This window comes from Myotis yumanensis, unplaced genomic scaffold (genome assembly GCF_028538775.1).
Source record: "Myotis yumanensis isolate MYYU_CA2020_CCGP unplaced genomic scaffold, mMyoYum1.0.hap1 SCAF_4, whole genome shotgun sequence".
NCBI classification, from domain to species: Eukaryota; Metazoa; Chordata; class Mammalia; order Chiroptera; family Vespertilionidae; genus Myotis; species Myotis yumanensis.
Genome location: NW_027223755.1, coordinates 79,432,113 through 79,448,872, shown reverse-complemented (window position 1 = coordinate 79,448,872; position 16,760 = coordinate 79,432,113). Strand labels below are relative to the sequence as shown.

General features: G+C 57.8%; 2 protein-coding genes across 6 annotated transcripts; both read left to right on the top strand.

Moving 5' to 3' along the window:
- The first annotated feature begins 203 nt into the window (after positions 1-203).
- LRCH4 (leucine rich repeats and calponin homology domain containing 4) lies at positions 204-11,158 on the top strand. 3 transcript variants are annotated; one of them, XM_070412681.1, is made up of 18 exons: positions 204-588; positions 4,147-4,291; positions 4,449-4,575; positions 4,759-4,864; positions 6,569-6,705; positions 6,847-6,962; positions 7,101-7,200; positions 7,436-7,526; positions 7,617-7,693; positions 7,814-7,875; positions 7,980-8,105; positions 8,245-8,313; positions 8,406-8,509; positions 8,630-8,713; positions 8,927-9,012; positions 9,198-9,335; positions 9,436-9,513; positions 9,810-10,434. In XM_070412681.1, the coding sequence occupies exons 1-18, from the start codon at positions 228-230 to the stop codon at positions 10,005-10,007; spliced, it is 2,205 nt and encodes a 734-aa protein (XP_070268782.1). In that variant the 5' UTR covers positions 204-227; the 3' UTR covers positions 10,008-10,434. The 3 variants fall into 3 exon arrangements, with proteins under 3 accessions (XP_070268782.1, XP_070268783.1, XP_070268784.1); XM_070412683.1 differs by lacking the exon at positions 9,810-10,434 and adding an exon at positions 10,805-11,158 and having other exon boundaries at positions 205-588; XM_070412682.1 differs by lacking the exon at positions 8,245-8,313.
- A 306-nt stretch (positions 11,159-11,464) lies between these two features.
- SAP25 (Sin3A associated protein 25) lies at positions 11,465-13,074 on the top strand. 3 transcript variants are annotated; one of them, XM_070412688.1, is made up of 6 exons: positions 11,465-11,713; positions 11,922-12,022; positions 12,112-12,218; positions 12,296-12,449; positions 12,570-12,667; positions 12,749-13,074. In XM_070412688.1, exons 1-6 carry the CDS (start codon positions 11,568-11,570, stop codon positions 13,037-13,039), a joined length of 897 nt encoding a protein of 298 aa, XP_070268789.1. In that variant the 5' UTR covers positions 11,465-11,567; the 3' UTR covers positions 13,040-13,074. The 3 variants fall into 3 exon arrangements, with proteins under 3 accessions (XP_070268789.1, XP_070268787.1, XP_070268786.1); XM_070412686.1 differs by having other exon boundaries at positions 12,609-13,074; XM_070412685.1 differs by having other exon boundaries at positions 12,570-13,074.
- Positions 13,075-16,760: the final 3,686 nt, after the last annotated feature.

The following is a 16,760-nucleotide window of genomic DNA, read 5'->3' as shown; positions in this document are numbered from 1 at the left end:
CTCGGCCCCTATCCCTTTTAGTTGAGCGCCGGCGTCCCGCCTCCTGGTTGAATCTGATTGGCTTTACCTCCAGCCTAAGCAGTGTGATTGGATGCTGCTGAACGGGGTGAGCCCGGCTGAAGCGTCAGCCGTTGGCAAGAGTTGCATTCTAGTCCTCCTCCCTTCGCTCGCCTCACTCCAGCGCCGGAGTCTCCACGCCCCCGGCGGGTTCTGATTAGCCACTTCCGATGCTCGGGACCGCGATTGGTCCACCGGGTCTCTGGTCCCACTTTCTCCCCCTTGAAGTAACTACGGCGGCTCCAAGGAGGGGAGGGGGGGGAAGGGACGGCCGGTCCCGTCAGTCAGGCAACGGTAGCCGCCCGGAGCGGATGGCGGCGGCGATCGCGGCCTCATTTGCCGCCGGGGGTGAGGAGGCGGCGGCCACGACCTCCGTTCCAGGGTCTCTGGGTCTGCCGGGGAGCCGCAGTGCAGAGCGGGCCCTCGAGGAGGCCGTGGCTACCGGGACCCTGAACCTGTCCAACCGGCGCTTGAAGCACTTCCCCCGGGGCGCGGCCCGCAGCTACGACCTGTCAGACATCACCCAGGCTGGTGAGTGCACCCGGCCGAGCGCCCGGCCGGGACCCTCATTTGCATTGCCCCGCCCCCCTGCTCGCTGCTCCGGGGCCGAGGAGGCTGGCACTCCTCTCGGCCGTCCGCGTTCTCGACCCGCCGATGGGCATAAGTCTGCGATCACCCCTCCCGCCTTAAGAACCACCAGACCATGAGCGCGTTTCTCGTTTTCTTGGAAAGCCCAGCGTTCCTGGCCGAATGTTGTGATCCCCTTTCCACCCCACCCCCTCCGCTTCTCTTTATTTGCATATTGGCGCACCTGTAGAATGGTCCCTCCTCTTACCTGGTTGGCTTATTTGCCTGTTTTTGTTTTTTTCCCCCAACTTCAGTTCTGATCGTTCCATAAAGGAGCCCCCATGAACCCCTCTAGTGACTCCTTTCTCTTCCTCCACATCGTCTGCAACTCTGTCCCCGTGCCACCGAGATCCGAGCAGACTTAGGACCTCCTTCCCATGGATCTGTCCCTAACGACGCAATGTTTCTGCTTGCTTTGCTAGCAGTCCCGCCCTCTAAGGTCCCAGGCCCTCTCCACTCTTCACCCAGCCCGCCTGTGGGAAAGAAGCAAATCTTTCGTCTCCCCTCTGCTCCCCAATTCTTCCTCCTTATTCCTGACCCCCTTACCTGAGTCCTTTTCCTTCCTGCGTGTGTGAGGTCACTATGGAGCCCGTGACCTCACAGGGACTCTAGAATTCCCATTTCTGTTTCTGCTTTCCCCAGGGGGAGAGACTTGAGGCATTTGCTAAAAGGAAGGAACTCTTATCTCCTTGCTAGGTGTGCTGGAAACCTAGAGACTGTCTGACTATCCTTCCACTCCCCATTGCAGGATCCCTCTAATCATGTTTCCCTGGTGTCTATTGATGGTGGGGTTTGGGGGACGCCACTGTGACAGGTGAGTCAGGCCTCAGCTGCTCTGGAGACGACCTTGGGCTGACAGCTGTGTGAGTGTGTGTGTGTGTGTGTGTGTGTGTGTGTGTGTGTGTTGGAACGAGGGAGGAGGACTGCATTCCCGGAGCCACACCCCAGCCTAGCCCAGGGTGGGACTTGGGATTGGATGAGAGTGTCCTCCTGTTGACACTGCCCTTGGACTGCATTTCTCCCCTAGCAGGTGCCTGCTCACCTGCAAGCACTCAAGTGGGCACGGACATACTCTCTTTCCCACTGTCCCGGGGAGAACCAGTTTAAACCTTTCCACCTTTCTTGGGTTGCTGGGTAAACGAACTTGCCCACTTTGCAGTGAGTGAGTTCAGGGAATGGGTGAGCCCCAGGAGCCGTCCTCTCTGTCTCCCCGAGTCTCCTAACCCCCAAGCTCCAGATTGACCTCAGCAGCTGTGCGACACTCAATGTCTGTTCTCTTGCCCCTCCCCCTTGCTTGTGTTTTGACAAAGACCAAATGTTATTCTTTACTTCCTTAGGGCTCTGTCTCAGTGAGTGGACTCCTGGGGAAAACTACCAAGAACTCCCTGATCCTCCTAGCTCTCCCCCCTCCCAGTCTCCTCCCCCGGCATTCTGGCTCAGGGTGCAGCCAGTTCCCTTGTGAGTGAGCCTGTGTGGTGAAGCGGGGAAATCTCAGCTTCCTGAGAACCCCTCTCTGCCTGCTCTCCAGGCAGTTTTCTCAGAACTTTCAGGGCCCAGATTCTAGGCCAGGCGGGTCTATCTTGTTCAGAACTCTCTTTTCTGTCCCCTCTTCTCAAGCAGGGTGCCTGTCGCTTGGGGTGGAAAGGGGAAGTGACAAAAACATAGTATTGCCCATACCCTGCCCTCCACACCTCCTTGCCCTCCAACCCAGGCTAAAAGCTTCACCACTCATGCCGGAGTAAGTTTGAACTTCCCCTCTTTCCCAGCTCTTTCTGAAACAGTACTTTCCATGCATGTTACCTATGGCATAGGCCCCTGATATCCCCTGGACTTCATTCCTGGTGCCTGATAGCAGGATGACTCCTGAGATGGGAGGAGGGGCCACTTTCACAAAGGAGAAGTGCAGCTCATTCTCTCACAGACCACATCCTGTGCCTGCTGTGCCCTCCCTCCTCCTGCCTGGGCTCCCTTCCGCTCCCAGCGTTTGGCCCTGCCACCTGCCTACCCATCATAAATTGTTCTCTCCCTTCATCCATACGTGTGTGCGCACACATTGGTGGATGCAGAGAAAGCAGGCAGGTGGAGGGTGAGAGTGGGAGGACAGCATTTGGTCCTCCCCTCTGTCTGGAACTGTCTTTTCCTGTGACGGGCCTGTGTGCACCGAGGTTGGGAGCAGAGAGGGAGAGAGAAGGATTCCTGGGGCATTAGGCTGTCGTCCGCTCAGGCAAACACAAGGCCCACCAGAGACAGAACCGGACAGATTCATTTCCTGTCACAAGACCCATTTCCTTGGGGGCTATATCCCAGATTCTCCTCCCCTCAGCTTTTGCTCACTCGTCCCTGGGGAAGGCCATTTAAGAAGTTCACCCAAGTACTGCTGCTCAGGACTTCCCCCAGCAGGCCCTGGGCCCCTCCCGATACAGGCCAGGCATAGAGGTTTAAGCAGTGAGTGTCTCCATATTGATGGGAACCCAAAATGCCTGATTCCTTGCATTGCACTGGCAGGCCACCTCTTGAGTTAAAGTGGCAGTAAAAGAACTTCACTAGCCAAGCCCTGCCCCCTGGGTGAGACTAGTGTTGGAAAGATTGCATGGAGAAGGTGACACACTAGTCTCTGTGTTCAAGACACAGGCAAAGGGGGTGCTTGCTTGAAGTCTGGGCAATAAGAGAGGAAGTAGGAGAAGGTTGGTAGGGCTATAAGAGGGTGGGAATGAGCGAGCCCTGAAGAACGTGCGTCTGGCTGGGAGGGACCAGAGGACTCTAGCTCCCACCTCCAGCTTGGTTGATTGCCCTTCCTGGTCCTTGGGAGTCTGTGACTTCATAGATCCTTGGACCTGGTTTGCTGTTCCCAGGGGCTGGTGAGAAACCGTTGTCCAGAGTCGGGAGCCTTAATTCTAGAGCCAGGCTTTGATGACCCTTGGTTTTTCCCCGGACTGAACACAGGTTGAGGTTGGGAGTTAGGACCCCTGATAAAGGATGGGCTTTCTCAGTGGTCTCTCCCAGAGATTGTCCATATTCTTATCTTGAGCCTCCCAGTTCATCACATTGCTATTTTCTTTGGAGTACTAGCACTCTGCTATGATCTTTGCCTTCCACCTCTCCTGGCATCACAGAGCAACAGGAAACCACAAGAGTTATAGAATCCAGCGACCAATCCAGTATAACCCTTCATGTGTTTGTTTGAAAACAGCATCCATGGCTTGTCCCCACACCCCTAGTCTGAGTTTCTCCAGTCCAGTGACCCTAAGGCCTTTGCCTTCCCTTTGCCATTCTGGCCGTTCTTGGAATGCGCTCCAGTTTGCAGAAGGCTTTGTTCTCTCTCCAGGTAGCCCAGGTTTATAGGCCTGATTCTTCAGGTCTGTTGGGAAGGTAGAAGGCTGGGCATCTGGCTCTGGAGAAGTTCGAGGTCCTCCTGTCCAGGCTGGGCCTCTCCACAGCTCTCCCGACACTTGTTTCCCCTAGACCTGTCCCGGAACCGGTTCCCCGAGGTGCCAGAGGCAGCGTGCCAGCTGGTGTCCCTGGAGGGCCTGAGCCTCTACCACAATTGCCTGAGATGCCTGAACCCAGCTTTGGGGAATCTCACAGCCCTCACCTACCTCAACCTCAGGTAAGGGGGCAGGGCCGGGGGAGGGTGCAGCTTATCCTTCTCAGCCCCAAGCACCAGTGTACGTGCCCTGGGTGACCCTCCTGGTGACCTTTAGAGGAGGGCCACACTGGGATGCTCTGCCTGGGGAGCGAACCCACTGCCTTTCTTCCTTCCACAGCCGAAACCAGCTGTCATCGCTGCCGTCCTACATCTGCCAGCTGCCCCTGCGGGTCCTCATTGTCAGCAACAACAAACTGGGAGCCCTGCCTCCCGACATCAGCACCTTGGGAAGTCTTCGGCAGCTTGTGAGAATGGGGAGCAGGGCGAGAAGAGGGACTGTAGAGCCAGGCACCAGGGACCTTTTGGGGGGAGAAATTAAGGAAAGGCAGGATGCGCCCTAGGGGTGAGGCCCAGACTAAAGGAGGTGACCAGAGACAGGAGACAGCTCCTGGTCTTGTGGCTTCTTCCTAGTTTTTTCCTCATTCCAGGATGTGAGCAGCAATGAGTTGCAGTCCCTCCCCACAGAGCTGTGCAGCCTCCCTTCCTTGCGGGATCTCAATGTTCGGAGGAACCAGCTCAGCACCCTGCCTGATGGTAAGGAAAATGAAGAATCGGAGGTGCGGGGTGGAGAAAGAGAGAGAGACAGACAGAAGTTATAGAAAAGTTAGAGAAAGGGAATCTTCCACAGAAAAATAATGCTTAGTTGACCAGGGTTTTGCATTGTATCAAACAAACTACATTATTTTATTTGTTCTTGACCAGCATCCCTCTGAAGCTGGCAAGACATGGGTTATTTGCTCTATTTTACAAATGTGGGAAAAGATGCAGCAAGGGGAGTAGGTGAGTGCGTCGGTACCTGTAGAATCTCAAGGTCAGAGGGCCTTTAAGGTTATCCTGTGTCACCACTCACCCCAGCGGGAGTTCTCACACCTGAGTCAGATGATGCTCTGCACCTCCTCCCCAGAGAGTCTGAATCAGTGGGGGCCACATGCTGGAGCCCAAGCAGCTCCATTTTAATGAGCTAATTGTGATACACCCCAACATTTGATAGCTTCTGCTCCAAAGCAGCCACACCTTCTTTTATTCAGCCAGCATTGTTTTGTATATGTGTTCCCTGTGCTTTAGGTGGGGACCAGGTAAATGTGAGTGACGTCACTCAGATCTGGGGTCATCTCTTAAAATGTAATGGCTTAATTAAATCTTAATTTAATGGGAGAGAAGCAGGAGGAAGTTCTAGAACAGGATACTTAGAGAGCTACAGGAGCTACACAGGGAGGCACTGGCTCTACTGGGGAACTTGAGGAAGGTTTTGCTCCAGAGGCGCAGTAGGAATTGACCATTGAAGGAGAGTTCTCCACCCTCTGCAGCCTCGGCAGAGGGAACCCCATGTGCAAAGCATGTGGGTGGGAGTAAACCTGGCCCAGCATGGATGCGGTTAGAAAGTGCTCAGCAGAAAGGACCTGTGCCATGCTAACCCTGGTTTTGAAGAACAAGAGACAGGAGTCAGGTGGTCATCCATTTCCTCTGGGCTTCCCCTTACTGCTGTGCTGGCCCTCTTCTAAGTCAGTAGGGGTTCAAATAAACTCTATCTGGGCCATAAAAGAGACCCCAGCAAAATGTCCTGGGGACACAGAGGAAGGAGCAATGAGTTCCAACTTAATGTTGGAAAGATTGCATGGAGAAGGTGACGAGCTGAACCTTGAAAGATGTGTGGACAGAACAGTGGCATTCTCCTAGTTGAGCAAAACAGCATGTGGAAAGGCCCAGAAGTCAAGGAGCTGGAGGGTTATCTGATGTGGTATGAGATGGGCAGTGAGATGGGAAACATGGGCTGAGCCAGATCAGACAAAGGTACCCCTACCTGTGGGCAAGCACAGTCTCACCCAGGGGGCAGGGCTTGGCTAGTGAAGTGCAGGTGGGATTGCAGCCCCTCCTGCCCGGGTACCTTTGTGTGGGGCACAACTCACTTACTCTCAGCAACCCCAGCTGCAAGTCATGGAAAGTATTTGAGCAACACGGTATCAACGTTGGTTTGATTTGGGGCTTGTGACGGTCACTTGAGAAAGAAGGAGTGGTTGGACTGGGGAGTGGGCAGGGAGGAGAAATGGAGGAAGCACCTGGGATGGGCATGAGCTGTAGTTGATGGGGGAGGGAGGCATGAAGGTAGGCCAAATTTGAGCAGGAAGAGGAACAGGGAGACTGTTCTTAGATAGTGCCCTCAGCCAGCCAGGCCACAGCAGAGAGTAGAGGAAGTGAGCCCTTGGGCCTACTCCTGACTCTATCTTCACCCACCCTCAGAGCTGGGGGACCTTCCTCTTGTCCGCCTGGATTTTTCCTGTAACCGCATCTCCCGCATCCCGGTCTCCTTCTGCCGCCTCAGGCACCTGCAGGTCATTCTTCTGGACAGCAACCCCCTGCAAAGCCCACCTGCCCAGGTAAGAGGTGGGCCTGGGGCGGACATTGGAGACAGGGTTGAGATTGGGCGGGAGTGTGGGTGGGTCCCTTTGGTAGCCAAGTAGGATCTGGAATGCCCCCTGCTTTTCCCTAACTCCTTTCATGCTCATCTTCACACTCAGATCTGCCTGAAGGGGAAACTTCACATCTTCAAGTACTTGTCAACAGAGGCTGGGCGGCGTGGGGGCGCTGCACTGGGGGACCTGGCCCCTTCCCGCCCCCCGAGTTTCAGCCCCTGGTAAATAAGGGTGGGGAAGGAAGCCTGGATCCCTAATACCCCTTCCTGGCACCAGTGTCCCCATGGTTTCCAGAGGGAGGATGGGCAGGGGGTTGCTGCCCAGTATAGGACTGACCAGCTCTTCCTGGCTGGCCCCAGCCCAGCTGAGGACTTATTTCCGGGACGTCGGTACGATGGCGGGCTGGACTCAGGCTTCCACAGTGTTGACAGTGGCAGCAAGAGGTGGTCTGGAAATGAGGTAAGTGCCTCCTTTCCAAGGGACATTGGTGATCTCAGTCCTGGAGGAGAACCTCTGAGCCAGGACCCTTTGCCTTTTACCTCTAAATCTCAGAGTGACAGATGGCGCCTGGAGCTGTCTTCTTCCTTCCCTTGCCCAAGTATCCTGGGGAATGGCTGGCTTAGCAGCGGACCCCAAGGCCCTGAACCCCATGAGTCCCCAGCTGTCTTCCATCTCTGCGTTTCTGCATTTATAGTCAACTGATGACTTTTCGGAGTTGTCGTTCCGGATATCGGAGCTGGCCCGGGAGCCTCGGGGGCCCAGGGAGCGGAAGGAGGATGGCTGTGGTGAGTGGTGGTGTCGGGGGCCCTGGGACTGAGGGGAATGGACAAGCCTGAAGGCCCCCATCTGCTTGCTGACATGTCCTGCCTCTCCAGCTGATGGAGACCCTGAGCAGATTGACTTCATTGACAGCCACGTGCCTGGGGAGGATGAAGAGCGAGGTGCTGTCAAGGTGAGGGGCTAGCCCTTGTCCACTGCCCATCTGCTGTGAGAGGAGAGCTGGAGGGAGGGGCCAGTGCAGGCTTGGAGATCAGGTCTCCCTCAGTTCCTCCTTCTGCTGTTCTTTCTTCAGGAGCAGCAGCCACCAGTATTAAGCCCTGTAGCAGGGGAAAAGGAGAGGGCACCAAGCAGCAGGTACCAGAGCCACTTGAGCTGGCACCTCCTTTCTTTGCTCAGTCTCCTCGCACCATCTCTCTTCCCTGACCTCTATCCCTCTCATCCCGCCTTTGCCTCTTCAGGCGGGAGGAACTGTCTGGAGAGGAACGGCGCCGCCCGGACACTTTGCAGCTGTGGCAGGAGCGTGAGCGGAGGCAGCAGCAGCAGCAGCAACAGAGTGGAGTGTGTGGGGCCCTCAGGAAGGACAGGTGTGGGCACAGGAGCTACTGGCAGGTGGTGGGCCCTGGAAATGAGTGGAAATGAGCCCTCCTGAGCTACTCTGCCTCTCAGGGTTGGCAGCCCCCTGCCTAACGCTGCTGACCCCACATCTCTTCCTTCACTTTCTAGTTTTCTGAAGCTGGGGGTCAGGGCTCCTGGTGGAGGTGCTACAGCCTTGCCCACTCAGGCCACTTACAAGTATGTGTCCTCCCAGACTGCACCTCCCTGAGCCCTCTCCTTGCACTCCTTCCCCCTCACCATCCCTTCTAATTCCCATTCTGTCTCCTCAGCGGCATGCCCAAGTCCAGTGCCACCCAACTGGGAGCTTCAGGGGGACAGGGAGCTCCTGTCTCAGCCCCCACCTCTCAGGAGTCCCTTCCTATAGGTGGACCAGGTGTGACAGGGGCTTTGGGAAGGGGATGGGGGCTTGTGTATGTGAGGGTAGCCTGAGGGAAGAGTGGGACACCGAGGGGATGTCTCTCACCTGCCCCTGTCCCCTGCCTCTGTTCCCCAGTGACAGCACCTGCTCCTCGGCCGCTCGGCTCCATCCAGAGACCAAATAGCTTCCTCTTCCGTTCTTCCTCTCAGAGTGGCTCAGGTGGGTCTCCCCTCCCCAGAACTAACCCGGTGCTAATGCAGCACTAACCCCCAGGCTGCAGTCACCCGCTGGCCTGGGAGTTCTCTGGTCAATTGTCTCTTTGTGTTGAAAATCCCACAAACACAGAGACAGGAGATGTGTGTGCCAGACACTGTAATCCAGCTACAAAGTCTACAGTGGTAGTGGAGACAGCCCCACACCCTCCTTTTCCAGGTCCTTCCTCACCAGACTCTGTCTTGAGACCTCGGCGATCCCCTCAGCTTCTGGACGAGAAGGAGCTGATGGCTCAATTGCGCCAGGTCAGAGAGGAGGGATCTGCATGAGTGGGGCCTGGGCTCAGCATGGCACCTCCTGGTTTCCTGGCCTCCCTCAATGTCCTCTTTGTCCACCTGGTGCTTTGGCTGAGGACGGGAGATGCAGGCTGGCGCTCCCCGCTGACTCTGACGTTCTCATCCCCCATCCACCTCCTTTCCCTGCCTTTCAGGTCCTTGAGTCGCGGCTGCAGCGGCCCCTGCCTGAGGACCTGGCAGAAGCTCTGGCCAACGGCGTCATCCTCTGTCAGCTGGCCAACCAGCTGAGGCCCCGCTCTGTGCCCTTCATTCATGTGCCCTCACCTGCTGTGGTTAGTTGGGGCCCAGGGTGGGAAGAAGGGAAGGGGACAGGGGACTCCTGTGGCCCCTCCCTTAATCTCTTATCTTTTTTCCTTTCTCACACATCCCCAGCCAAAACTCAGTACCCTCAAGTCTCGGAAGAATGTGGAGAGTTTCTTAGAAGCCTGTCGAAAAATGGGGGTGCCTGAGGTATGGAGGGTTGATCTCAGAATCCTGGGGCTGGTCTACTATAAAGAGTGGTAGCATTCTGGGCTTAGCTGAACCCTTTGCATGGATGGCAGGGTTCCATTCACAGGGAGTATGTGGTCCCCAGAAGGAAGTCCCTGTCCTGCATGTCTCCCTTCCCTGCATGCCTCTTCCCTGCACTCTGCATGTTGGCATGGCTCTGGCCCTGGCATGCGAGGGCAGGGGGTGGAAAGAATTGTCTTGCTGCTGCTGATGACGTCTGCCCTTTGTCCTTGTCCATCTGTCCTCTCCCTTCCCAGGCTGACCTGTGCTCGCCCTCGGATCTCCTCCAGGGCACCGCCCAGGGGCTGTGGACCACCCTGGAGGCCGTGAAGCGGGTGGGGGGCAGGGCCCCCCCACCGCTCTGGCCCCCCTCTGGTCTGGGCGGCTTCATCCTCTTCTACGTGGTCCTCATGCTGCTGCTCTATGTCGTCTACACTCAACTCCTGGGTTCCTAGGACCTGAAGTCACCCCTTCCCCCACCACCTTGCCCTATTTCTATTTATAAGACTCCTGTGCAACCCCCATGCCCACCAGTGGTGCCTTCAGCCCCTACCAAAGACACTAGTGAACCCTCCTCCCCTCACAAACACTGACCTCAGAGGCCCCACTCTGGTACTCCCAGATCCTGGGCACCCAGCCTCTGGCCCCTCCCATCTCAGTGCTGATGGTGCCTTCATACCTTCTCCCACCCAGCCCTGCCCTCTGCTCCCCCAGAGGGGGTGGATCTTAACCTTCCTGTTTTCACTCTCTCTCCACCCCCTACTTCCCACCCCCAATATTGGGGGCTAAATTATCTATATTTTGTAGAGAGAACTCTATATTTGTAGGAGATGCAAGGCCCAGTCTGGGTCCCCATCTCATGTATAAATTGTACAGACTGTGGCTGCCTGTGTGTGTGTGTGTTTGCGTCTGCTCCTACTGTGGCCAGGCCCAGTCCTGGCAGTACCCGTTGGGCTCTATGTGCCAGCCTGCCTACTCCAGCGTTTTCCTCTGGAAATGACAGGTCTTTCCTCCCCTATGAGCCTTGGCCCCTGTGTCATCTCCCTTCTGATATCTGCTGGCAGCTTCTTTGCATCTCATTTGTCCCAAACCATGTCCAGGGTGCCCCTGACCTCACCTACATTTTTAAGGGCCATCCTGTCAGCTTCCTTTGACCAGGCTCCTTTAGGGTGTCTCCCCCTGCCCTCTGCCAAGGGCTGGGAAGCCCAGAGGAAAAGATACACGGGGATTTCATCTGGGCCCCTCCCCCCAGGAGTCCCTGTGCCAGCCCCACCACATCCTGGAAGAGGAGGGGGCCCCAGGAAGGGGCCTCCCCTACATCGCTGCTGTGGTCCACGCACTGCTGGAGCAGTCTTAGGGGTTGAGGTAGGGGCACAGGGCCGCGACCGGCCTGGGATCCCGGAACAGAAGACAGCCACGTCTGGGCTCTGCTCTAGCGAGGGCTGGTGAGGGCGCCTCGCCGGGCCCTGTTCCTCGGGCACCCCGTTGGGCTGGAAGCCGGCCTGCCCGGCCAGGCGCCTGGGTTCCTCTGAGTGTGACTGAGGGTCTGGGATGGAAGATGGGGCATCGGATGTTGTGTCAAGTGCAATAAAGAAGCTGGAAAGTCTCTAAGTTGCCGCTAGTCTCTGTGTCTCGGCGAAGGAAATGGTGAAAGCAATGCATTGTGGGAAAGGGGGTCTAAAGTGACCTGTGCTCAGCGCTCCCTGGGAAGCAGGCCGGGCTGCGCAACCCCCGCCCCCGCCAACAGGGGTCGCCCCGGGACCCAGCGGAGCGCGTGCCACGTGGCCGGAAACGCACTGCGTGTCGGCGTCGCTGCGAGGCCGGGTGAGGTGGGTGCGGTGGGTGCGGTGGGCGGGCAGCCTGGACTCACCCGGACAGACAGGGTGGTGCCCACCACGGAGGGAGGCTGGGACCGAGTGGGCGCCACGGAGGGGCGAGGCCGACGGGTGGGAGGCCGGGCAGCGAGGGGCCGGGCACAGAGGTGCGGGCCTGCCCTTCCCTCCCCCAGACGCGGCATGTTGCCCTGGCCCTTTCCACGGTGGGACGCCGGCGCGGAGCAGGCGCCGGAGGAACAGGGCCCCGCACCGTTCGGGGACCCCGGCAAGGTGTGGAACTCTGGAGGAAAAGCCCTGGGGGAGCCAGGTGCACCCCCACAGGACAGGTGAGGGGCGCGGCCCGCTGGAGGCACTTGCGGGGAGTCCGCGTGGGCTGGAGGGTCCCGCGGGTGCAGACGCTCATGGTCCGTGCGAACAGTGGTTATGTTCGGCCTCCCGCACCGGGCACCTGTGGCCTGGCCGTGGAGTGTTCAGACTCGGAGGGGAAGGCGGGGAAGCCCGGACTGGGGCGTCTCAGTGCCTTCCCACCTCCAGCCCTCAGTTCCCGGCCCCAAGGCCTCCCTGGACCCGGAGAGGACAGCGGCGGGCCCCGCCCCGCGCAGGCCTGGTAGCCCAGCAGCACCCGGGAACCCCAGGTAGGTGCTGGGCCTTGCCCCCTCTACTCCTCAGTACCCCTTTACCCGCTCCTGAGCCTGTTTTAATCTCACGTTACCCTCCCCCCCAGTTCCCCTTTTTCCCCAGATGGCCTGGGGGGTGGCCCCTTCAAGAATGACCCTGCTGGCACCATGGGACCCCAACTATGAGGCTAAAGCTGGTTCGCAGCTGGTGTGGGTGAGTAGGGGGTGCCTATGGCTCTGGGCTCGGGGTGGGGCAGGGATACTCCAGTGATCTTTGCTGACCCTCCACAGGGACCCAGCTGTGCTTCCGGTGCCTCTTTCTCAAGCCGGACTTTGTGTCACCCCTCCTTCTGGCCGCTGTACGAGGCAGCCTCAGGCAGGGCCCGCAGACCCCTGACTTCTGCAGCAGTACATCAGAGTGGCGAGCAGGCACCCAGGGATGCAGGTAACACCCCTTGGTCCCCTCAGACTCAGGACTAATGCTTCGTGAGCTCCTTAGGGAACCCGTGCAGAGGTCCGTGGGATGGGAAACCCAGCCTGTCACCCTAACAGCTTTTCTCCCTAGGATTCCCGGTGATGTGCTGTGAAGATGTCTTTCTTTCAGACCCTCTGCTGCCCCCTGGCCAGCGTGTTCCCTTGAACCTGCCTGAAGCCCCTCAGCAAGTGGGTACTTTCCTGCCCTGGCCTTATCGCAGCCTCCCTGCAGGGCTTGGGAGGAGACACTTCCCTCTCTTCTCTCCTCAGGTGATGGGCTCTCTGAAGCTGCTGCTCCCACCCCCTATCATGTCCCCCCAGGTCTGCCCCACCCCGTCCCCTGGCTGCTGCACCGCCTGGCTCAGTGGGCCTGAGCTGATCGCCCTCACTGGCCTCCTGCAGATGAGCCAGGGGGAGCCAAGACCTAGCTCCACGGGTTCCTCGGCAGCTCCCACCCCCCCTTCTGGTCCCCTAGACCCTGTTTCTGATCACGCAGGCCCCAGTGGTTCTCACGGCACTGACCCATCTCTCCCACAGACCCCAGAAACCAATTGTCCATAGCACCTCTGGGGGCATCATGGGCCCTCTACTCTTTTAGGCGGTTCTGTTGACAATAAATGTGTTGGTTTGCAAACAGGCTCCTTGTGGTAAGTAGCAGAATGGGCATTCAGGCAGGGATAGGGGTCTCTTCCTCCATGGCAGCTTTGGCTGTCCTCCCCTAAAATTCTTGTTACTCATTGGCCACCCCCTACAGTGGGGTGAGGGAATACATGGGCCTAAGACCTTTTCAGGCTGACCAAGAAAGGCACCTTTAATGAGGGGCCCCACAGTACAGTTCCCCAGGCTGAGTATATAAGAAACAAGGATTCCATCAGCTCTGCCAGGCCCAGGAAAGGGAGGATTGTGTAAGCATGTGGCTGATATTGGGAGAGGCAATCTAGGGAGTAAGGGGGTGGCACATCACTTTTGGGGGACACCAAAGGAAAGATACCTGGTGCTTTCATCCTTCTTGCGCTGAGGTCCCAGAAGTGCAGCCTTGGAGCTGAGGGTTAGTTTTTTGGTTTGTTGGAGACACAGGCAGGCACTGCAGGTGTGTGCGTGCGGGGGACAGGGAAAGTCCTTGTGGGAGTCCTCATCAGAGGAAGGGTGGCAGCCACGGTTCCCCCGTGACGCTGAACCAGGGGTGGGCAAACTTTTTGACTCAAGGGCCACAATGGGTTCTTAAACTGGACCGGAGGGCCGGAACAAAAGCATGGATGGAGTGTTTGTGTGAACTAATATAAATTCAAAGTAAACATCATTACATAAAAGGGTACGGTCTTTTTTTTTTTTTTTTTAGTTTTATTCATTTCAAACGGGCCGGATCTGGCCTGCGGGCCGTAGTTTGCCCACGGCTGCTCTGAACTGATGCTGCATAACTTTGCAGGGAAACAGAGGATCAGAGCTTTGGCTGAGAAAGCCCAGAAATTTGTAGGATTTTTTTGGAGGGAGGATGGTGATCTAGAATTTTCTCCCTTTAAAGAATCCAACTTCTTGGGGAACTTCCTCCTGAAGACTTCCCATTGCTGGAAGGGGCAGAGTGGGCAGCGGGCCCGAAGGGGTAGCTCAGCGCCTCTGTAGGTCACCCATCCTAGGGGGTGCCTGTGCCTTAGAACCCCTCAGTTGTGGGAACACATGAGAATACATTCTAACTTTGCCATTTTCTCTCCCTCATCTCACTTTCCATCTGTCAGATAGACCTGGCAGACTCTTACCCTTGCTTCCAGAGTTGGTTCTGGGCCTTGATTTGGGGTAGCTGTGGGGGCAGTGTGTGATAGTCTTGGGGGGATTGCCTCGTGCTTCCAGAGGAGGGACCAGGTCCAGGCCAACTAGCTGAGGTGGCTGGCTGAGGGGGTCCAGTATGGCAGTGTCCATTTCTAAGTAGTCTGGGGCCATGTACTCAGTGCACACCTACCCCTGGGCTATTTGGACTGGGCTGATACCCTGCTGCTCTCCAGCTCTCCCCAATGCTGGGATGGGGGCCTTGGAGCCTGTGCCCCAGCTCCCTGGCCCTGGCTTGTAGGAAAAGGGGCAGGGAGCTTGGGGAAGAGGACCCTGTGGAAAACAGCTCATGGGCACTTAACTCAGTGCCCTCCCAATCCTAGAGCAACTGGTAGGGAGCAGCATTGGCAGCAGAAGGAAGGTGAGGGGGGAGGTGCTATCATAAAGTAGCCACCCCCACCCCTCATGGGCTCCCACTGACTCATAGTCACTCCCAGCTCCCTTGAGTAATGGCTCCCTCCCCTCTCTAACCCTCCGGGTATGGGGTATGAGGCTGATGCCCCAGCATCCCAGGGTCTGGAGGGTGGCTTGCTTGCTCCTCTCACCCAGGCACCCGCTATAGCCCAGGCCCCTTGATTGGGCCCAGGTGACTTGGATTTCATGAGGTTGGGGGACAGAGTGTCTGGAGGCGCTCATCAGAGGATCCCTTGGCAGTGGCTCAGTCCTACCACCGGCACCAGCGTCCCTAAGTCGCTTCATGGCGGCCAGGACAGTCTCATGAATGCTTCGGGCGCCATGACATCTATTGTTTGTAGCCACAGCGCCCATGTGGGCACCCAAGTGGCTGAGTTTCAGGAAGGAGGAGTCTGCATGGCCACAGCAGCACACACTGAGCAGGGACAGGAGCAGGGGCCCCAGATAATGATGCCAGGGCGTCCTTGGAACCTCTGCCCTTGGGCTTCTGCAGCAGGCTCAGTACCCCCAAACCCAGGCACAGGTGGTAGACACTTGCCCAGGCCTTGTGTCCACCTCAGCCCCTTGGGCCACAGTGTCACCGGCCAGACACCCTGAAATGGAGTGAGGATTCAGGTCCTGGGGTCCTCATGGGAACTGAGACCTTGGAAGGACAATTGGATGATCACAGGAAGGGGGAGGGGGAGAAGGGAGGGGAGGAGTGTGTTGGAGTCACTGTGCTCTGAAAACTGATAAAGTGTAAATGCTTAATGTTTGACCTTGATTTCGGTGACCTAGGGCAGGGAGAGGCTATGGGTAGACCAAATCCATGACTATGACCCTGGCCCCCATATTCTCTCCGCCCACCCCGAACTTGGGCCTCACTGCGGTGCTGCAGGCACCTCGAGGGAGGTGCCCTATCACACCTGCTGCTCCGCCTCGCTGGTCCCCGCCACGCCCAGGCTGCGGTCACGTGTGGAGAATAATCAGGCGGCCCTGGTGCGCGTCCACGCGCTGGCTGCTGGTGCAGGCACCCGCCAGGCTCACGCTGAGTTTGGGCGGTGCTCCACCAGCAAACGTCTCGTTCTGGTAACGCTCGAGGCTTGGCGGCTCTGCCCGGGGCAGGAGACACAGCGGTGCTGGGACTTCTGCTTCCGCAAGTGGCTGCGACGCCGCGGTGGACTCAGATGCACGGCGAGCGACTTGGACTCTGGTGTCCCCGTGGGGTGACCGCCTCCGAGATTCCTGCCGGCCACAGGCAGTAAAGTGGCCGGCGGAGGGGGTGAGACGGCTGAGGAAAGGCCGGAGTGGGTAGAGGTGGCTGCTACCCGTCCTGATGCCCAGCGTCTCTCTCCAGCTCCCGACTTGAAGCTTATGGCAGGGGTTCGGCAGTGGCCCCTCGCTGCCTGCAGCGTGTGCCGGGTTACTGCCCAATGACTAGGACACCCTGGTCTCCGGAGATCGATCCTGGCAGGCTCCCCGCGCCTCCTCTCCTCCCCCTCCCTCCACCAACAGCTCATCACTCCCCACCCTCGCGCGCCCCGGGAGCTGGACGCCAGCCCAGTGGTGGAAGTGGAGTTCCAGTCGGGACGGTCTCCACCCCACCCGCTCGGACTGGGCTCTGGCAGGCGTAGGGAGCGTGGGGGCATCTCCATTGATTTGCGCTGACTGCTGAGAAAGTGACCAGGTGAGGCGAATGTGAATGCGGCATGGAACTGTGTCAGCGGTGACTGTGCTGGCTGCGCGATCCGCAGTCCTGAGTCACCTGCAGCTGAGCCCCGCCACCCTTACAGCAGCACCTCTTCTGGTCCTAGCCGTCCAACATCCTTCCCCTCAGGACTGGTTTTGTACGCTTCCTTCTCAGGTAATTCTAGGAACCAGACCACCTAGCACTGGGTTGTGCTGACTTTCAAGGAGCTGGAGGTTCTCTGTGGATTTGGGGTGATAGGTGTCTTGGGATAAATAAACATGTGGATTGGCCCCTACCCACCAGAATTCAGGTCGAGACCATGGAAGGAGGTTCCATAGAGGAAAAGGCCATCTCAGGGGCATTTCCGTCATGCTGCCC